At 42.4% G+C, this 21,569-nt stretch overlaps 2 protein-coding genes across 2 annotated transcripts; one reads left to right on the top strand and one right to left on the bottom strand.

Annotated features, from left to right (window-relative positions):
• The first annotated feature begins 15,488 nt into the window (after nucleotides 1-15,488).
• On the top strand, nucleotides 15,489-16,281 carry LOC122010248 (transcription factor bHLH110-like). Its single transcript, XM_042566715.1, has 4 exons — nucleotides 15,489-15,707; nucleotides 15,789-15,854; nucleotides 15,914-15,979; nucleotides 16,057-16,281. The coding sequence occupies exons 1-4, from the start codon at nucleotides 15,549-15,551 to the stop codon at nucleotides 16,234-16,236; spliced, it is 471 nt and encodes a 156-aa protein (XP_042422649.1). The 5' UTR covers nucleotides 15,489-15,548; the 3' UTR covers nucleotides 16,237-16,281.
• Nucleotides 16,282-16,318: 37 nt separating this feature from the next.
• Nucleotides 16,319-18,053, bottom strand: LOC122010247 (universal stress protein PHOS34-like). The gene is made up of 5 exons (XM_042566714.1): nucleotides 17,731-18,053; nucleotides 17,569-17,648; nucleotides 17,372-17,490; nucleotides 17,142-17,218; nucleotides 16,319-16,498 (listed from the first exon to the last, which is right to left on the bottom strand). Exons 1-5 carry the CDS (start codon nucleotides 17,963-17,965, stop codon nucleotides 16,473-16,475), a joined length of 537 nt encoding a protein of 178 aa, XP_042422648.1. The 5' UTR covers nucleotides 17,966-18,053; the 3' UTR covers nucleotides 16,319-16,472.
• Nucleotides 18,054-21,569: the final 3,516 nt, after the last annotated feature.

Genomic DNA, 21,569 nt, shown 5'->3' with positions numbered 1-21,569 from the left:
TGTTCCTAACTACTACTTAAATGTATTTCATTCCATATTCATTCATAAAACGTTTGCAGAACAGTTGGCTGGCTGGATTCGGTTAAGGCTTGGTTCAGGTCTGAGGTCCACGGTTCGAATCTCGGCTTGGACGTTTTTTTGTCAAAACTTCTTTCGTTTAGTAAAAATACCAAACGACCTCCAAAAATTGCATAAAAATAATCTAAAAATTTCTAAAAATCTCTAGAATATTTTAAAAGTATTTCCAAATATTTTTAAGGACATTTAGAACTAGGAATAGGGGAAAATTGGGTTGTTACACGTGAGAGCATGCTCACTTATAGCTCGCACTAGAGCGAGAGTTTGGAGGTATGAGAGGATGCTCACTTATAACTCGCACTGGGGTGAGAGTCTGGAGTCTTGAGAGCATGCTCACTTATAACTCACACTGGGGCGAGAGTCTGGAGGTGTGAGAGCATGCTCACTTATAACTCGCACTGAGGCGAGAGTCTGGAGCCCGATCGGGAGGTCGTTGGCGATACTCTGATCCGAGACCGGTGACAATACTCTGGTTCGAGATCAGTGGTGATACTTTGGTCCGAGATCAGTGGCGATACTCTGGTCCGAGACCAGTGACGATAGTTCGGTCTGAGACTAGTGGTGACATTCTGTTTCGAGACCAGTGGTGATATTCCGGTTCGAGACCGATGGCGAAACTCTGGTCCGAGACCAATGGCGATACTCCGATCCGAGATCGGTGACGATACTCAAGTCCGAGACCAGTGGTATTGTTGGTGCGGTTAGCACTAACGGTCTAACTTAGATTTTGATGAATGACAAAGTAGGTTAAGTTAGTTTCATTATGATCTAACACTTTAACTAAGTGTGTAGGAGAAGTCCAGACTGGTCGACGGGCTGACCGAATATCTGGCACGAAGTCCAGCTAGGTCAACGAGTTGACCTAATAACTGGCACGAAGCCCAGACTGGTCGACGAGCTGGCCGGATGTCTGGCATGAAGTCCAACTAGGTCGACGGGCTGACCTGATAGCTGACACGAAGTCTAGATGGGTCGACGGGTTGACCGGACGTCTGGCGGGCAGGTTAAGGTAAGTCACTCGAGGGGAGTAACTTGGTGAGTACGCGTTCTCGAGTAGGGAACTTAGGCGCCGATCCAACTTAGAACCATTTCGTGTTGGGCTTTTCGGGCCGCGAAAATCGCTTTTTCGCGTCTCGAAAACCCCGAAACCCCGCCATCGGATCCGTGCGAAGAATAAAATTTCGAAAACATTACGAGTACGAGTTTACCAACCTATAGATCTACACTAGAACTATATGTTAAGAATTTTTACCCTCGTAGCGTGCCCTTCGCGAGTCCCATTTGTCCAAGGTGATGCCGGATCTCAAGTTGTCAAGGTAGACAACTCTCTACACGTATCCACATGAACAAAGAGGGAGAAAAATCAAACTAAAGTGTGCTAGCACCTTAGTAAGGTTCGGCCAAGGTAGGAGGAGAGGGAGAGAAGAAAGAACTCAAGGAGGAAGAAGATGTGAATGAGCCTTGAATGAAAAAAATGAATTCCATTCATTTTGAGTGGCCGGCCACACCAAGTGTAACTCCTCTCATTAATGTGGCCGACCACATTAAAGCAAAGGAGAAGATGTAACTTCCATTAGGTGACACACTCATGTGTTAACTATGATGATGTGACACATCATCATTGGCCACTTAATGCCAAGTCACAAATGATGTGGCATAAAGTCAAGTCAAACTTGACTCTTCCTCTTCCTCTCAAGTCAAGTCAAACTTGACTTAATATCTCTCATGGTTGATCTAATCCAACCATTTAATTCAAGCCAATTTAATATAATGAATCTAATTCATTTAATTAAATTGATTCAATGAGTCATAATCTAAATTAGACTCATTGAACACATGAATCAACTTGAGTCTAACTCAATTAGCTTAATTAGGATTACTCTTAATTCAATTTGATTCATCAAATGAATCTAATCCTCTTGGTTCATCATATGAACCTAATCTCCATTTAATTGTCCTTAGTGTGTGACCCTGTAGGTTCTTGTAACGTTGGCAATGCCCCTAAACCCATTTAGGAGCATAAGTAATGAGCGGTATCTAGCAACACATTATTACTACCCAAGTTACAAGAATGTTGAGATCCAACATCACCTTGTGACTACTAATTGTGACTCCTCACAATATATGACAAGTGTCATTCTATCCTAGACATCTAGATTGATCAATGTGAGGCATAGACCGTGTCATCCTCTAACCAATCTAAATCTTGAACTCCAAGTAGACTCACTAAATCAAATGATCTCAATATCTCATATTGACTCATTTGGGCATGGCCATGCACTTCGTGGTCTCACTCTATCAAGAATATCGATGTCTCTCCCATCATATAGGAGGGATAGATCCCATCTACATCACTCACATCCCTCTGTATAATTCGTTACATACCCAGTAATCGCCTTTATAGTCCACCCAGTTACGGGTGACGTTTGACGAAACCAAAGTACATAACTCCTTATGTAGGGATCCATGGTGACTTCAGGTCCAAGGACTAGTAGTCATACTAATAGTCACATGAGAAAGTATATGACACTCATATAACGATCCATGATACTTTCTCATGACGGGTCATTCAGTATACATTCTCCAATGCATACCCATGTGTCAACTTGATATCTCTATATCCATGACTTGTGAGATCAAGTCATCGAGTTGACCTACATGCTAGTCTTATTGCATTAACATTGTCCCTGAATGTTAATACTCGACTAGGAATGATTAAGAGTAGTGTTCCCTATATCATCTCACTATCGGTTCAACTAACCGATTGATATAGGTGAGAACCTTTTACTCAAGGACGCTATTATACTTAGTTTATTTGGCACTAATACAAGTAAGTATAATAACAAAAAACAAATGCCTTTATTTATATAAAAATATGATACAACAAGTCCATAATACAATCATCAAATGATTGGCTCTAGGGCTCTAACCAACATTTCGGAACTCTAAGTTGAGATCTTGACTAGATTCTGATCTCGATGAGATGGAATCTAATTACTATTCTTTTCTATTGTGCTAACTTCTGTTTTGCAGGGTAGTTTAAACTATTATTTTTACCTTGGACTAACTCTTTCTTGCATGAGAAGGACATTCTGGAGAAAGGTGGTCCAGGCACTTGGAGGCAAAAATTCTATCTTGTTGTCAAGGGGAGTGCACTGATTGGCCGTACCTACGTCACGGTCCGGGCGCCCGAAGCCTTCTATATAAGGAGGCCTCTCCCCGAAGCAAAATACAACTCACAACTACATCTTCCAACGCTTGCTATACAGCGCTGTGCTCCTACGACACTGCGAAGCTTTTCCGACAACGTGTTGCTTTATTTTTCCTTAATTGTTGTCGGTATTTCATTTATTTAGCATTCTTGTACTTTAATTTTGTAATCATCTTTTCGAACTGCTAGACCAGTAAAGGGATCCGATGGGCTGGTCTGAGACCAATGAAGATTGCTCGACCTCGAATGGGGGAGATAATGGATTCGATGGGTTGGTCTGAGACTAGTGAAGACCGCTCGATCCAGAATGGGAGAGAAAAGCCATGAAGTCCATAGAAGCAGAGCCTGTAGCAATATGAGGGAGCAAAACCTTTATCATACATGATCGTGAAGTGGCGTCGATCGACTAAGGATCTGACTTGATCCCTTGACTCCGAAATGCCCGTGAAGTTGGGGAGAGGAATAGTATCGATCCCTTAACCCCCAAATGTCCGTAGAGTCAGGGAGAGAATAATCTGAGCCCTGACCATCAAAGGGAGTAAAGCCCATAGCCATATAAGGGAGCAGAGTCCAAAATAATAAAAGGAAGAAGAGCACTGTGGGTGAAGGGAGCAAGGCCTGCAGACTTAAGAGGATGCAAAACAGGTGGGATGCAAAGCATATAGTAGTAATAGAGTGAAGCGCCTATAGCAGTAAGAGGATGCAGAGCTCCATGGTGAAGGGTGCAAAGCCTATAACACACCTGATTGGGGAGCTAGGCCCCTAATCCCTGATCGAAAAGTAAGACCCTAGCATGTAATCAAAGAGCAAGACCCCTAAATCCTGATCGGGAAGCTGTACTGCAAGTCACTGATTGGAAGGCTGTGTCCCTAGTGTTTGTTCGGGGAGATGTGCCCCTAATGTCTAATTGGGGAGCTGGACCCCTAATGTCCGATCGAAGATCTAGGACCCTAGTCTTTGATCAAGAAACTAGGATCTTACTCTCTTATCAGGGAGCTATAGCAGATCCTATAATCGTAAAAAGAGAACAGAGCCCATAACGTACCTGATTGAGGAGCCGTACTAATCGGCTGAGGGTTTGTCTTGGTCCCTTGGCTCCCGAATACCAGTAGAGTCAAGAAAAAATATAATGGAAAAACTAACCTATTTTTCCTTAATTGTTGTCAGTATTTCATTTATTTAACATTCCTGTACTTTAATTTTGTAATCATCTTTTCGAACTGCTAGACCAGTGAAGGGATCTGATGGGCTGGTCCGAGACCAATGAAAACTGCTCGACCCCGAATAGGGGAGATAAGGGATTCGATGGGTTGGTCTGAGACCAGTGAAGACCGCTCAACCCAGAACGGAGGAGATAAGCCATGAAGTCCGTAGAAGTGGAGCTTATAGCAATATGAGGGAGCAAAACCTTTATCATACATGATCGTGTAGTGGTGTCGACCGACTAAGGATCTGACTTGATCCCTTGACCTCGAAATGCTCGTGAAGTTGGGGAGAGGAATAATATCGATCCCTTAACCCCCAAATGTCCGTAGAGTCAGGGAGAGAATAATCTGAGCCTTGACCGTCAAAGGGAGTAAAGCCCATAGCCATATAAGGGAGCAGAGTCCAAAGCAATAAAAGGAAGCAGAGCACCGTGGGTGAAGGGAGCAAGACCTGTAGACTTAAGAGGATGCAAAACAGGTGGAGGATGCAAAATATATAGTAGTAATAGAGTGAAGCGCCTATAGGAGTAAGAGGATGCAAAGCCCCATGGTGAAGGGTGCAGAGCCTATAACACACCTGATTGGGGAGTTGTGCCCCTAATCCCTGATCGGAGAGTAAGACCCCTAGCCTGTAATCAAAGAGCAAGACCCCTAAATCCTGATCGGGAAGCTATACTGCAAGTCACTAATTGGGAGGCTGTGCCCCTAGTGTCTGATTGGGGAGATGTGCCCCTAATGTCTAATTAGGGAGCTGGGCCCCTAGTGTCCGATCGAAGATCTAGGGCCCTAGTCTTTGATTAAGGAACTAGGATCTTACTCTCTTATCAGGGAGCTATAGCAGATCCTATAACCGTAAAAAGGGAATAAAGCCCGTAACGTACCTGATTAAGGAGCCGTACTAATCAGCTGAGGGTTTGTCTTGGTCCCTTGGCTCCCGAATACTAGTAGAGTCAAGAAAAAATATATTGGAAAAACTAACTGTCCATCTTCACATTCCAGAATAGGTGGAGAAATTTCCACAGATGACACCAAATTGATCCTGTCTGGAATCTGAGTCAGACGGACCACCGGGTGAGGTGGATGGAATGTTGACCGAGTCGTGATGTCCCAGAGGGGGGTATGCAGAGATGACTTTTATGTTGACCAAGTCTTCAGAAGTCCTCTAGTCAACACTACCTGCAGCCAGTAACCGGGTTGTCCCGGTCCCTGGTACCCCGATACTCGAGGCATATTCAACAAATATATAAGTAACAGACTAATACTAGAATAATTAAATGAATGGAGAATGAGTATGGTAACGTACCCTGGCCCGCGGGGGCACCCTCAGATGGGACGCTGCTTGAATTGTTATGACCCGGAATAGAGAATAGATGACTCTGAGCTGGATGAAGGACTGGATCCGATAAAGCGGAGCAGGACGCGACACGAAGCTGGAAGACGAGCTGCGGGTCAGGAGATAATAGCGGCACGCAGGCCGAGAGGTACTAGCGGCACGCAGGTCGAGAGGTACTAGCGGCACACAAGCCGGGATATGAGATCGGCACGTAGGATGGGATATGAGATTGGCATGCATGCCGAGATACAATGACAGCATGAAGGTCGGAACATAAAAACATCACACAAGTCCAATCAAAATATAATGACAGCGAGGGCTCGGGGGCCCGATCGACATCGGAGGCATATGACACTGCGGATCGAGCGCCGGAGAACTGGACCGACGGATTTGAGGTGTCAGTAACGGCGCTGACGACTAAGAACTACTTGCCGTGGGCTGTGGAGTGGGTGACGACACCGGAAAAAGAAGGGATGGTCGATTGTGTGCCTAACCGACGATAAGGGTGGCGGCGACTGAGAAAGAATGGAGGAGACGTACGGAAAAGGGGGAAAAGCGGTTGTGGCGATGGACTGTAGTGTTGGCAGCGGCTCCGACAGCTACGGCGGCAGCGGAAAGAGAGGAAAAAGAGGGCAGTGGGCTGTCGGCATGCTGGCGGGCTTAGGCAAAGGTCGCTACAAGTGACATCGAAGGCCTCCTGGGGCAGCGACGATGCTCTCTAGCAGCGTCATTGTGGAGAAGAAAGTGTTGGAACCCTAAGGTTGTTTTGATGTGATCAACAAGTTAAGTTAGGTTCTGTGGTGTTTTAACCTTGTGTCTAAGTGTGCAGGAGATTAGGAGCACAGGGAGTTGAGGAAAAGACGCAGCTAGCGAGAAGGACGGCACGGGAGAGAGCCGACGGGCTCGGTGCGTCTGAGGTACGAGGTGTTGCAGAAGAATACACGGGCGGATGAGAAGGAGGCGCGCGGTGTTTCCGAGGGACGAGAAGCCGGAGCGAAAGGTTGCTCGAGAAGGCCGAAATTGGGTTCGGGTGAGCCTTATTTCGGTTGGCTGAAATCACCCAAGCGAGCGGAGTCGGAGCGGAAGACCCGGACCGAGGCGAGCAGCACCGGAGCAGAGGGCCCGCACCAAAAGTCAACTAGGTTGACTTTAGTGGTCCGGGCGCCCGAACCTATTCTGGGCGCCTGGAGCTGGTTTTTGACTGGATCACGGTCAAACGCGATCTGTTGTGAAGGGGATAAAATTTTATCCCCCTCCCAGGCGCCTGGAACCATCCAGGTGCCTCGACCAAGGCTGTAAATACAACCTTGGTTATAAGCTATTCATTCATTTAAGCAATTAGCAAAGCAACACTTGTGCGCTTCCATTTTTAGTTTAGCTTCTATTTTTTGTACGTCATTGCTGTAAGAGACTTCTCCGCCTGAAGGAGATATTAGTGCGGTTCATTCCTTGGATTAACAACCTCCCCGGTTGTAACCAAGTAAAAATTCCTGCGCCTCTACCTTTTTAGTTCTTTCTTTAATTAATGCAAGTGTTCTATTGAAAGTCCGAGAAGGGTAGTTTTATTTTTTATTTGTGTAGGCTATTCAACCCCCCTTCTAACCGGCCAACGAGGTCCAACAAGTGGTATCAGAGCTAGGATACTTCAGGAGGACTAACCGCCGATCGAAGCATCAAACAAATGGCCGGACCAAGCATATATCCACCAAAGTTAGAGGGGGAGTTCGCCAGCTGGAAAAAGCGAAAGCAGATATTTTTCATCAAAACTGACTTTGATTTACTTTTAATTATGAAATTTGGTTTTGTAGTACCGGAGGGCAAAGAAAAATACCAGTGGACGAAAAAGGAGTAGGTCGACTACGTGGCAAACGACAAAGTAGAATTTCATCTGTTGAGCGTCCTTCCACCACAAGAAGTCAGCCGGATCGACAACTACAACTCAACAAAGGAACTGTGGGAAAAGTTTCTTGAGCTGCACGAAGGGACGTCCGAAGCCAAGCTCGCAAGACGGGATTTACTTCGCAACCAGCTCACCAGCCTGAGACTTGAAGAAGACGAAACAGTTACGCATCTATACTCGAGAATTAAGGAGCTTATCACCAGACTTTCGAATCTTGGAGAAAAGGTAAGTAACCGAGATTCGCTAAGGTACACACTCAATTCATTTCCTAGAAATACTAAATGAGCATCAATAGTAAATACTTTTTATATATCTAAGGACTTAGAAACTATTTCCTTAGAAGAATTATTTTCCACATCTGAAGTGCATGAATCTAGATGTGCAGGTACGAAGGAGCTGAAGTACAACATCGTCCTAAAGGCATCGAGAGACGAACAAGAGTCAGAATCCTCTCTCGACGATGAAGAAATGGTAATGATGGTAAGACGATTTAAGAAATTATGTAAATTCAGAAAAACTAACCATCCGCAGGGTAGAAAGAAAAGGACGATCCGATGCTACCACTGTAACGAAGAAGGGCACGTCAAGGACAACTGCCCCAAGCTAAGAAACAAGGACAAAGGAAAGAAGTCTATCCAACCGAACAAATTCAAGACACTAAAAGCAACGTGGGACGATACGTCGTCCAAATCGAAAGTTGAGGCCTTCTCCGGACTTGCATTAATGGCAAGTCATCAAGACGAGGACTACGATTCAAGCTCATTCGAAATGAGCATCGAGAGCATCGATGAAAGGGGAGCTATGTTGGAAGAAAGCAGCAGTTCAGGGGGAGACACGGATAACGAGATCGACAAGGTAAGTCAGGTACGATCCATTCCTCCCGATAAATTATTTAAGTTTGTTAAATTGTTAACTAAGGATTGCTGTAAGTTAGAAAAAGAGATTAAAAATTTAAAAGTAATTCTAGCTAAATCTCGCCCATTAGATGAATTAGCCAAATTAAAATTAGAGAATGAAAATTTGAAAAAGACAAGTAGATAACTTAAAAAATCATACATGTTCATCAAATACAAGCTTTAGAAAATTCACTAATCTAAACTGGTATTTTAGATATCACAAGGGACAAATTAGGAATATTTCAAAAAAGTATATCTCTAAGAAATTCTTAGTTAATCCAGTTGGCTGGAACCTATATTGGGTTCCAAAATCTTATTTAAACTAAACTCTAAATTAGACTTAACGCTTTCAGCGAGAAAATTAAACGTTAAATTTCTTTATGAGGTTTTGTCTAAGAAAGTGGTTGTTGTTCCAATAACCAAGAAGGCTTAGTGCCTCGTCACTGTCTGGAAGCCAAAATATTGAAATAAAATGTTTAATTAACTTACTGATAAAACATTAAAATTGAAAATAAATAATGCTTTAAAAAGTTGTTTTTCAAACATTTTTTTTTGAAAATTTATTAAAATTCTTTTTAACCGTAGAATTTTTAACTTAGAAAATTTTCTTGCTTTAAATTTTTTTTACTTAGAAAAGTTCTCAAAAATATTTTAACTTTTCTTTGCTAAATTTATTGCAAATTTTTGATAATATCAATAATTTTAAAATTTTTAAGTTTTTAAAATCCTTAGATTTTTCTTGGAACCCTATTTTTTATGTGATCAAAGGGGGAGAAGGAAAAGGTTAAATCTAGGGGGAGGTAGATGATCAATTTTTTATTTTTTATTTTTTATTTTTTTGTACTTTATTGCAATATTATCTGTTTTACTGTTATGTCTATTTACCCTACCTTAATTTAGGTTGCTCACATCAAAAAAGGGGAGATTGTTGGAACCCCAAGATTATTTTGATGTGATCAACAAGTTAAGTTAGGTCCTGTGGTGTTTTAACCTTGTGTCTAAGTGTGCAGGATCTTAGGAGTACAGGGAGTCGAGCAAAAGAGGCAGCTAGCGAGAAGGACGGCATGAGAGATCCGACGTGCTCGGTGTGTCTAAGGTACGAGGTACTACGGAAGAGTACGCGGGCGGACGAGAAGGAGACGCGCAGGGTTTCTGAGGGACGAGAAGCCGGAGCGAAAGGTTGCTCGAGAAGGTCGAAATTGGGCTCGGGCGAGCTTTATTTTGGTTGGCTGAAATCACCCAAGCGAACGAAGCCGGAGCGGAAGACCCGGACCGAGGCGAGCAGCACTGGAGCAGAGGGCTCGAACCAAAAGTCAACTAGGTTGACTTTAGTGGTCCGAGCGCCCGGAACTGGTTTTTGATTGGATCGTGATCAAACACGATTCGTTGTGAAGGGGATAAAATTTTATCCCTCTCCCAGGCGCTTGGAACCATCCAAGTGCCCTGACCAAGACTATAAATACAGCCTTGGTCCAGACGCTATTCATTCATTCAAGCAATTAGCAAACCAACACTTGTGCGCTTCCATTTTTAGTTTAACTTCTATTTTTTGTACGTCATTGTTGTAAGAGGCTTCTCCGCCTAAAGGAGATACTAGTGTGATTCATTCCTTGGATTAACAATCTCCTCGGTCGTAACTAAGTAAAAATTCCTGTGCCTCTACCTTTTTAGTTCTTTCTTTAATTAATGCAAGTGTTCTTTTGAAAGTCCGAGAAGAGTAGTTTTGTTTTTTATTTGTGTAGGATATTCAACCCCCCTTCTAGCCAGCCAACGCGGTCCAACAGAAAGGAGGAGACAACTCTGATGTTGGGGCTGAGAGGGGAGAAGGAGGCGTCGACGAGGAAGGCAGCAGCGCGACGGTTGTGGCGACCTCAGCGGCGTTGGCCTGGAGGAAAGAAAGGAAGAGGCAGCGACGTCCTCGCGTGCGTCTGCGTGGTGGCTTGGGCGTGAAGAGGCGGCAGTGCAGCTCGGCGACGAGGGAGAAAATGGCGGCCGTGACGGCAGTGGCGTGAAGAGGGAGAAGGGAAGGCGACGTCAGTGTCGAAGGAGGAGAGGAGATGGTGTCCGGAAGCGCCTGCCGGCCGTAGGAGTGGGAGAGTAGAAGAGAAGGGTGGTGGCTCATCGACGATGAGGGAGATGGTGCCGACGGAGGTGGTCTTCTCTTCACTGTGGCAGTGGAGAAAATTCCACGAAGAGACCCTTTGCAACAGAACTTTCCCCCTTCCTTTAAGCCCTAAACAGTGAAAAGACCTCAATGCTCTCCTTCCCCCTATTTCCACTAGGGTCCTTCCCATATATCCGTATCACTAGTATTTATGCTTTTTATGATATTTAGGATAATTTTGATATTTCTAATATTTATGCGTTAGGGGTTATCTATAATAGTATCCTATTTTGTTAATTTCGATTTTTGTAAAGAAATCTTCTTTTTTGAAAGGTTTTTTTTTTTTCCAACGACAGATTTTCTCTTTGTTTTCTTCATATTCTCCTTTTACCTTCTTCTCAATTCCCCTCTTTTCATCTACCCAACATCACCAATCCAGAGACCCCTAAACCTAATCAAACTTGTTTTCCTTTAGATTTGGTCAATCTCTTCCTCTCCTCACCTATCAATATCGAATATTTATTATTCTTATCATTGATTACCAGTACAAGGTGAATATGGCGGATGATGCTAGTCCAGGTCATGTTCATTGCCTTTCCACCTGCAATATCATGAACTCTCCATGCTTGAATGTTCATTGCCTTTCTTTACGTTGATTTGTTCATTCAATTGCACAATGTTAATTATTGGCGAATAATTTTGAACTGCTCAAAAAGGTTTCTGTTTTTTTCCTTCTACTGTAGGGTTTTGTTCTTTTCGCACTTGCTGTGACTGTTAGCATAGAATTTGAAGAGTCAAAGACTTCATCTTTAGTTGGTATGTGGAGTCGTCAACTCAAAATCAAACTCAAACTCAAAAGCTACTAAAGAATTTTGATGGATGTTAAAGGAACATTGGTATTTAAGGGTGGTCAAAGATACTTGTAACTCTATAGATTCATCTGTGAAAATATATCTTGAAATGAAATGCAATTATACCTACTTTGAGTGGCGTGATCTCTTCTTCTTCGTCTTCTTCAAATTAAGGCTGCATGCTCTCGGCTAGCTTTAGTCAAGAACAGAATGCATGTGGGTGGGGGCATCATCAATCCATGATTGATATCTCTAATTAGTCCTGCTCATTCGGTTTCAAAGATACTGCTACAGAAGTAGACTCATCTTTTCGCCTTTTTGCAACAAAAGCTGCAGAAATCAATCGCTAAGTCTTGGTCAGGTCGCGGAAAGCAGATGGACGGTGCTTGGTCCCTTCTCCTCCTCTTCCGCCTCCTCCCTCTGCAACTGATCTGCATAAAGCGATCGAAGCTAAAGAAAGACCTCCTTTGAATCCTCCATTGCAGTATCTTTGAAATGCATGCAGCTTTTGTTTTCTGATCATCCAAAGCTGGCGGCAACATGCATGTCTGCTTTCTTTCTCGTCAGTTACTTGCAGTTTGATTTATACTTGATAATGGAGGCAAATTATTCTTGTCTGAAAAGATACGGGCAACTAATAAATTTTATGATTGATACGGCCGTTTAGGCCAAGAATCTTATTGACCAAGTTGTCAAAGTCATAACGAGTCAAACTTGACCTAAGTTAGGGTTAACTCTGCTCAGGTGAAATGCAGATATGATCAAACTTACTTAGTATACCCTCATCTTCGCAATCCAAGTCTTATTTAAGGATAAATAATAGACTCCCCCTCACTCTTAGAGATAAACTCTATCTCAATCTCAAACTACCTTTTAGTCTTGAGAACAACTTTTATCTTAATCTCAAACTCTCTCCTAGTCTCAAGACTATCTCTTAGTCTTGACAGCAAACTTCATCTCAATCTCAGACACTATCTCAATCTCATACTCTCTCTCAATCTCGACAGCAGACTTCATCTCAATCTCAGATTGTCTCTTAATGTCAAACTCCCTCTCAATCTCAAACTCCCTAAGTCTTCTTTCTCAGTTTTAGATTATCTCTTAGTTTCAAACTCCCTTTCAATCTCAGACTATCTAAGTCTCAGTCCCCCCCTCTCAGTCTCAGTCTCCTTCTTAGTCTCAGACTTTAATCTCCCCCATTGTCTTGGCAGCAGACTCCCTCTCAGTCTCGGTCACAATCTTGGTAGTAGACTTCCTCTCAGTCTCAGACTCTCCTAGTCTCAGCAGTAGATTTCCTATTAGTCTCAGACTTCCTCTTAGTCTCTGTTGTTATCGTTGAGGGCATCTTCTGTCTCAACCTCAGTCACCGACGTTCTCCTTAAAAAAAAGAAGGTAATTCTGTATCTTAATGAATGACCCCCTAGTGTCGGACCCACGACGTTAGGTGCATGGTGGGATAAACCCCAGATTATTAGTTCTTGAGAATCGACTCCGGCCATTACCCTAGAGATGTCATGCGCTCATTGTCTACGTTTCGTCCTGGGGCCAACATTATCTTTCAAAGGCGGATCCCAACATCGTCTCCCCCAAAACCACTCCATATTGATGTCATATTTTCTATCCTTAAAATGGGGTCTATGCCCTACGTTGGCTTGTGAGTAATAACCGTGATTGCGAGGTTATCAAAACCGGTCCCCTAGATACCCATCTACTGACACGTGGTGTTGGATGAATAGAAAGACAATCAATGACTATCGGATTTGGTCCTCTCTTCTGCCCCTGCAATGCTGATATTCTAGTTGACGTGGAAGTACTTTTGAGAGAACCAAATAAGCATTCACTGGGGTAATGAGAAGAGACATTTTTTTCCCAATTTCTCACAAACTCCCTATCTTTCTTATCCATCTTCATTCTTCCATATACCATCTCTAAACTCTAATTTGAACATTAGAGTAGCTTTGGAGTTCATCTCCCGGCTAATCTAACCCCCCATTTGAGCGTGTCTTAGGTTCTTTCATCTTCTTTCCCAATAATCTCCAGAGTATACATATGTCAGCTTGTTCGTTGACTGATAACTTGACCGTCTATAGTATTTTGGCTAGAACAATAATCAAGGAGAAAAAGATTTTTATTTCTTGTCTTCTAATGCTAAATTTTAATGCCTGTATTAGAGAGAGAGAGGAGATCAAATTCGATTCTTTGGTCCGCAATCCCTAGTCCCTTTCGCAATTTTCACGTCGGATCACGGCTGAAATCCAGTCAAAATTGACTACCATCTCCCTCGGGTCCACCTTTCTATCTAGATTATAGTTTTGAGTCGAGTTTGGTGGCCAGAGGCCGCAGGCGGTGGATGGGCCGTCCCTTGCTTAGCATCATACAATCCACTTGGCAGCTTTTGGTCGCTTGGCTTGATCCAAAATTATAACTTAACTCGGGGAGATCGTAATTAATTTTAACTAGATTTTGATAGCGATATGACAGGCAAATTACAGAAAGGATCATTGATCACGAACTATGTTGCAAAGGTTGGAACCGCCAACCCAGCGGCCCCCTCACCCCGGCCCCACAAGTATGAGAGGGAGTAAATCACGGTGAATACGGGCCCGGCTATGACATGGTGGTCTCAGGTGTTTAGCACGGACAGATATTGATGTTATCGCATTTGCTGCCGCAGACCCTCGACCTCTCGACCTATGTTGCAAGAATCCATGTCATAACCGGCTGATCCCGCCCGTGGGGGCTCATTGATCACGAACTATGTTGCAAAAGGTTGGAACCGCCAACCCAGCGGCCCCCTCACCCCGGCCCCACAAGTATGAGAGGGAGTAAATCACGGTGAATACGAGCCCGGCTATGACATGGTGGTCTCAGGTGTTTAGCACGGACAGATATTGATATTATCGCATTTGCTGCCGCAGACCCTCGACCTCTCGACCCATGTTGCAAGAATCCATGTCATAACCGGCTGATCCCGCCCGTGGGGGCTCATTGATCACGAACTAAAGAATATGGACGGGAGAGAGAGAGAGAGAGAGGGGTCTGCTGCTGCTATCACCTGGACACCCTGAAGCCTTGCCTTATAGAAGAGGCAGAGTTGTAATGTGGCAGAGACGAACGCAATCAATCAACCCTCTGTAAGAACATCATCTCTACCCTTTGAATTCGGAGCTGCCCTATGTAACATGAACGATATAATTAATGATTTCTCCCTCTTTTTCTGCTTGATCAGGCTTTTGATGATTCAAGAACATCCTTGAGGTTCGGTTTCTAAAGAGGAAAGTGGAGTAGATTTATGTGTTTCTTCTTGGTAAAGGACCCAGCTGTAGAAGCACCGTGATGGGTTTTCCACATCTTGATCACCACTGCCACGAAGAGCTTCGTGGTCTCCCTTACTACGATCTAGCTAACAACGAGATACTGTAAGTTTCTTCCATTTCAATTCTTGTGTTCTTCCGTCATCATCTTTAATTCTCATAGTAATTATGGAATCAATTTTCCTGCAGGAACTGGGGCGATACCCTATCAAATGCCTATGGCAGAGAATTGCTGCTATCCAGCTACGGAGACTGGAGCTTAAACCATGAGGCATCACCCATAAACTCACAGCTTACTCAAGAACAAGCATTCATGAACCAGCTGCTACAAGAACACCAGCTGATCATCCTGGAGAAGTTGAAGGAGGAGTTGCTGGGCCTTCGGCCGCTGCCGCCGAGGAACTTTTCAGAAAGCTCAAGCTTCGACGCATACGGCTGCATGGCGGCATTGGCAACTCCGGCGATGCTGGAGCTGCCGTCGACGTCCTTGGACGCGGATCTTCCGGAGCTGGAATTGTTACCTTCCGGCTTTGATCACCATCTGCAGGAGTCAATTCCGGGCTCATTTTTCCTGCACCAAAAGGTGTGTGCGCGCTCTCCGTCAGAACATTTGCATAAACCATGAAACAAATTTAGATTTGATTTTTCATTTTCTTATGAAGTCACTGTTGCATGCTCTGGTGCTGCAGTCTGTGATCAGTGGAGTAACAGAAGAAAATAGACGATGCAATTCTCCCTGGGAACAAAAACCATCTCCCACACCACCACTCAGAAAGCTTCAGTTTGAGCACCGATCTTCTATCTCTCCTTTAAAGGTAATATATATATATATTTAACACGAGATGCAGTTCTTGTTGAATCTGATTGATTCTTACACAAAAAATAATAATAAAAAGATTAGAAAGGAGAAACTGGGTGACAGGATCGCAGCATTACAGCAGCTTGTGGCACCATTTGGCAAGGTAATCCATCGTTTATTTAAATTAATCCTTGTAAGTTTGTCATGAGTTTCTTCATGCAGACTGACACGGCTTCAGTGTTGATGGAGGCGATTGGTTACATCAAGTATCTCCTAGGCCAAGTTGAGGTGATCAGTAATCCCAGCATTTTATTACTATCGTGTTAATTAATAACTGTGTATGTATCAATCTATGCATCTTCCAGAATTTAACTGAAAAATACACGAGATTATCTGGAAATAAAAGATCAAGAAGAGTAATGCAAGAGGCAGCAGATAAACTAGGGGAGGAGAGTTTTGAGCCGAAGGCAGGTTTGAGGAGCAGAGGACTCTGTTTGGTGCCTTTGTCATGCACATCATACATCGTTTCTGAAGAAACTGATTGAATCTCTGTCTATATTTGTTTCTGAAGAGTGTTAGGTTTGTTTAAACTAGCTAGTAATTGGTACTTCCTTCATGTTCTAATCCTTATCTCAATGAGTTTCTTCCTGCATATCATCCATTTATCACTTGTGATACAATTAGACAGCGAAGTTTGAGTTCAATGAAGAAGCAAAAATACAGCAATACAAATCAGAGTTTATCAGGAAATGCAGGCGAATTTGCTACGTAGTTCTCGCCATTAGATCACAGATTGATCACCAGCCTCTGCAAAAAAACATAAGTAAATAAATAAACGATCCTAAAATCTTTAATAGTAAATTCAACTTTCTTTTTAGTCCCTAAACTCTAAATTCCTATATCAAGAAAACTTTATTACCATTTCATGCATGCAAACTTTTTTTTACTCTAATTAAATGATGTTAAATTTATAAGAAATTATACTCATTTTAGACTTTTTGTACCTCATTTTTTTTATATGTAGAATAAATTTAAAATGAGGTATAATTCCTCTAATTAAATGATGTTAAATTTATAAGAAATTATACTCATTTTAGACTTTTTGTACCTCATTTTTTTTATATGTAGAACAAATTTAAAATGAGGTATAATTCCTCTTAAACTCAGCATCATTTAACTAGAATTGAATATATCAATTGATAGAAAATGTACTAGATTTTAGTTTAGATATACTAAATTTAGACAGAATTATACCTCATTTGAACTTTTTTTTACCTAAAAAATAAGAATAATTAGATAAATCGGGTGTACATTAAGGAGTTGAGCAAAGAAAAATTTTTCTGACACTGGGACTAGGAAGAAGTTGAGTTTGCATGGAGTTTAAGACAATTTTACAAAGTGAAAACAAACAGAGACAAGATACAGAGACGGGAGAATTGAAGTTGCCAACCTTTCCCCGGAACGACGATGACTGGAGCTGCTTTACAGTGGCGGAAACAGTATTCACTGACGCTTCCCTGCAGCACGCTGCCACAGAGAAATGAGAGCTTTGTTCAAGATGATTGATTGGATTGGGAAATTTAACGATTAAGAACACAGTGCTAGAACAGAAATTAGCCATAATTTAGTCTTTTTTTCCTTAGGAATTAAAGCAAGTATGAGCTAGGCACTTTGATATACCGTTGGACGACACCCCGGCCACGGGTTCCCATGACGACGGCCGCCGGCTTGATTCTCTCTGCTTCCCGGCAAATCACCTTCCCGGCGTCACCTTCCACTATACGAGCCTTCGATGTCACCTGCAATCGCCATTACTGTCATTTTTCACCGAGGCCGAGATACAAATAACGAAATCGATGGGAACGTCAGTTACTTACCAGAGCTACTTTGAAGGCCTCGACGGCGAGCGTCTCCATCAGCTGCTGAGTGGTCTCGTACAGCAGCTCGTTGTTCGTACCTGCGCAGATTTAGAACAGCAACAGGTTTGGGTGAGAATAAAGGGCAGGCGAGGAGTGAAGCAATTGATGGCGAAACGGAACTGGGGACGGCGTGGACGAGGTGGAGGGTGTCGGCGAGGCGGCAGAGGTGGGCGAGGGCCCAGTGGAGGGCGTGGCGGCTGTTGGGGCCGTGGTCGACGGCGACGAGGATGTCCCGGCCGCGCCGCCGCTCGCCGGTCTCGCGGTCTAGCTCCGCGGGGTCCTGCACGATGGGGATCAGCGACGGCAGCACCACCTCCCTCCAGTTGTACTCCACCTCCTCATCCAACGTCTCCATGAGGTCGTCGATCGGAAGAACAGGAACGAGAGGAACCCTCGAGAACGTGCGGTCGTATTTTTTTATTTTTATTTTTTTTTTCTACTTCGGTCGGTGACTTATTTCTATCGAGTTGTGATTGAAAAGACGAAAACAAACACGTTTTCGACAAAGAAACTCTGAAAACGGGTAGACTGAATGTAACCGTAACTTATTTATTTTTTTAAAATTAAATAATTATTTTTACTACACGCTACCTTTATCTAAACATTTTATTTTTTTTTTATTATTTTTCTTCTCACTCTTTCGATTTTTTAATTATTTTTTCTCGATGTATTCATTCTATTTTTTTCTCTGTTAAATTAAATAATATTTTAATATTTAAAAAATATATTTTATTTTTAAAATTTAGAAAATTAATATTTATAAAAGCAAAATGAATATGATAACATATTGTTACTTAAAGTTAATTCTTAACTAGTATAAAATATTTTACTTAGTATTTAATTTTATTCATATAAATGGCCATGTTAGGATACATGTTTTTATAATTTATCATCATTTAGAGAGCGTGAGACTATTTTGAAAGAATTGGTCAGATGACGATTTTATCTTTTCTCCCATGTATAATTTTTTTCCGTCCAAATCTGAAACAATCGCCCCCTGCATGATGGTTCCACGCCCCCAAGTAAACAGAGGCTATAAGGAAGAAAAAAATAAATGATGACAATGACAGTCTCAGGATTCAGGAAGCCTCTATTCGATGGTTAAGATTAAATATACTTTAATGCTGTTTATTAGGAAGGGCGGACGAGTTAAAGAAATTTACCATGGAAAAATGCTCTGTTTATTAAAAGGAGGAAGCTTAGAAAGGAGGGAAAGAAATTCATTATAATGTCCTATTTATTTAGGAGGACGGATTAAATATTGAATAAATTTTTTGGTCCTGATAATTTTTCATTATTTATTTCACATCCTTGTCATTATTTACTTATTACAAAATGATGAATTCATCCACGAATTGATTTATGAATAATTTTTTCTTTGCATGAGTAATTATTTTAATAGATCTTAATCAATTCTGAGAGTAAAATACTTGAGGATTTTATCTTTTCTCACGAATAATATTTTATCTGGCTACTTTGTTTTTTATCCATTCTCTCTAGATTTCTTCCATTCTTGCTTCCTCTCCTTCTCTCTTCTTCCCTGCTGAAATTCCTTTCCCTTTTCAATTTCCTTTCCACAAGGATTTGTTTTTCAAATTACTTTCCTTCTTAAATTTCTTTTCCACGCCCCCAAGTAAACTTCTCAAATTTCGTCCCTGACTAAGGGTAAAGCCACCTTGCTGCCTTCACCTCCAAGCCTTGTCGGCGTCACTTGCCGAGGTCAACCATAGCGGCCGGACTGCAAGCACGGAGGAGTGTCCAGCTTGCACCGCCGCCCTTGGTCGCGGGTGCTGCCCTGCGCCATTACCACCTTCCAGCCTCGCACTAGTGATGATGTTGCCATTAGTGTTGGTGTAATATCCTCTAATTAAGTTGACCAGGTTGATTAAATTTGAGTTGATTTAAACTTGAATTTTAATTAGGGTCGTAAACAAGTCGAGCCGAGTCGGGTTTTGAGATGTTCAAGTTTATTTGATAAGGTAACTAAGCCGAGCCGAATCGAACTTAAAATGAACCAAGCTTTTGACATAAATGTTCAAGCTTGGCTTGGTTTATTTTTTATGAGCTTGAGCCTATTTGAAGCTTGGCTTGAGCTTGATTCGTTTAGATATTATCAAGTTCTCAATTCAAGCTTAGCTTGAGCTTGGTTCGAGGTTAATTCGTTTAGATGTTATCAATCTCTCAATTCAAGCTTATTTGATTGTTTGAAACTTTTAGTTATTTGATTGATGATTGATCTTAATAATTTAAATTTATTTATTTTATTATTTATTTAGTATATTGAAAAAGAGTTTTATTAATGAATATGGTCCGTGAACATTGTTCATGAACGTTAATCACGATCATTGTTCACAAACGTTACGTTGTTCACAAACGTTAACGAGCTGAACATATATGTGTTTAAGCTTGTTTATTTAGCTTAACGAGCTATTCAAACTTGTTTGTTTAATTAATCTTATGTATATTGAACGAACATAAACAAGCTCTTATCAAGCTGAACACCAAACTTGTTTACGAACGCTTGGTTCATTTACAACCCTAGTCTTGATGTTTAGATTTCGATGTTTGACAATATATGGATATTGCAGGTGCAATCGTCCGATTGGAGAAATTGTTGGTGCAATTCCCCTCTGGTCAAGGTTTGACCAGTTTGATGTAAAGAAGAGTCAAGTAGGTCAAGGTTGATCGGATACTTGACTAGTAAAGCCCTAACTGGAGGTTAGGCAAAGACAAGTCCTGGTAAATGAAGCTAGATAGTTGGAAATCCTGGTGAGTGAAGCCAGGTGAAAGACCTAGTGAGTGAAGCTAGGCAGTTGAAAATCCTGATGAGTGAAGCCAGGTGAAAGACCTAGTGAGTGAAGCTAGGCAGGTGAAAGTTCCGGTGAGTGAAGCCGGATAGTGGGAAAATCCTAGTGAGTGAAGCTAGGTGAAAGTCCTGGTGAGTGAAGTCAGACAGATGGAAAGTCCTGGTGAATGAAGTTGGGCAGATGGAAAGTCCTAGTGAGTAAAGCTAGGTAGATGGAAAGACCTGGTGAGTGAAGCTAGGTACGAGGAAATCCAGATGAGTCAAGGGTGACCAGATGTCTGGTGGAAGTCCAAGTGGGTCATGGAGGACCGGACACTTGGCACCAGACGGTAAGTCCAAGTGGGTCAAGGTTGATCGGATATTTGGCACATGGAGAAAAGTCTAAGTGAGTCAAAGGATTGACCGGACACTTGGTGAAGGAGTCCTAGCAGGTCAAGGTTGACAGATGCTAGGCAGAAGGAGTCCCAACAGGTCATGGTTGATCAGATGTTGAGTTTGAGAACCTTAGACTTGAGTTTAGGCAAGTCAAGGTTGGGTCAATCGATCAGCTAATCTATTGACCCAAGCTCAATCGATGAGCCGATCGATTGAGAGAGTGTTGTGACAAGCAGCGGCCCAATCGATCGACCGATCGATTGAGAGCAAGTGTTGTGAGCACATAGAGCTGCCCAATCGATCGGGTATCACCAATCGATCGGTCGATCGATTCAGGCAGCTTCCTGCGAGCATAAAGGCGCTCTGAATCGATCAACCGATCGATTTAAGCCTCCCCAATCGATTGATCGATCGATTGGGATTCGATCATTGCACAGGATGCAGGCGATAGACGACTGCGATGGCTGGGATGTGATGTGGCAATCGATTAGGACAAAGCCCAATCGATTGGGAGTCGTAGGAGTGTACAGTATATAGCCGTTGTAAGTATTTTTCTTAGTGCTTCTCACGCGCGATTCTTCCCGATTCTTCATGCGATTTCTCCACTGCTCACAGCCAGTTCTTGAAGGCTCTTGGGGACAAGTGCTAGTACACTTCCAAGATTCAAGAGGCTACAACAAGCAACAAATAAGTAAGAAGAGAGATATTTTTATTTGTTTTCATTGTTTTTTCTTCTTGTGTTGAGTTGTTGTATGTGTGAGTGTTGTATGAGATTTCT

This window comes from Zingiber officinale, chromosome 8A (genome assembly GCF_018446385.1).
Source record: "Zingiber officinale cultivar Zhangliang chromosome 8A, Zo_v1.1, whole genome shotgun sequence".
In the NCBI taxonomy this organism is placed as follows: Eukaryota; Viridiplantae; Streptophyta; class Magnoliopsida; order Zingiberales; family Zingiberaceae; genus Zingiber; species Zingiber officinale.
Note: the sequence above shows the minus strand (reverse complement) of the source record. Positions and strands in the feature narration are given on the sequence as shown.

Excerpts from the sequence above, each read along its gene's own strand:
- LOC122010247 (XM_042566714.1), bottom strand. The coding sequence starts at position 17,965 with ATGGAGACGTTGGATGAGGAGGTGGAGTACAACTGGAGGGAGGTGGTG. Across the intron at positions 17,649-17,730 it reads CCTCGTCCACGCCGTCCCCA|GTACGAACAACGAGCTGCTG; the intron begins GTTCCGTTTCGC and ends AAATCTGCGCAG. Across the intron at positions 17,219-17,371 it reads GGCCGGGGTGTCGTCCAACG|CGTGCTGCAGGGAAGCGTCA; the intron begins GTATATCAAAGT and ends TCTCTGTGGCAG.
- LOC122010248 (XM_042566715.1), top strand. The coding sequence starts at position 15,549 with ATGAAGTCACTGTTGCATGCTCTGGTGCTGCAGTCTGTGATCAGTGGA. Across the intron at positions 15,708-15,788 it reads CTTCTATCTCTCCTTTAAAG|ATTAGAAAGGAGAAACTGGG; the intron begins GTAATATATATA and ends AATAATAAAAAG. Across the intron at positions 15,855-15,913 it reads TTGTGGCACCATTTGGCAAG|ACTGACACGGCTTCAGTGTT; the intron begins GTAATCCATCGT and ends TTCTTCATGCAG.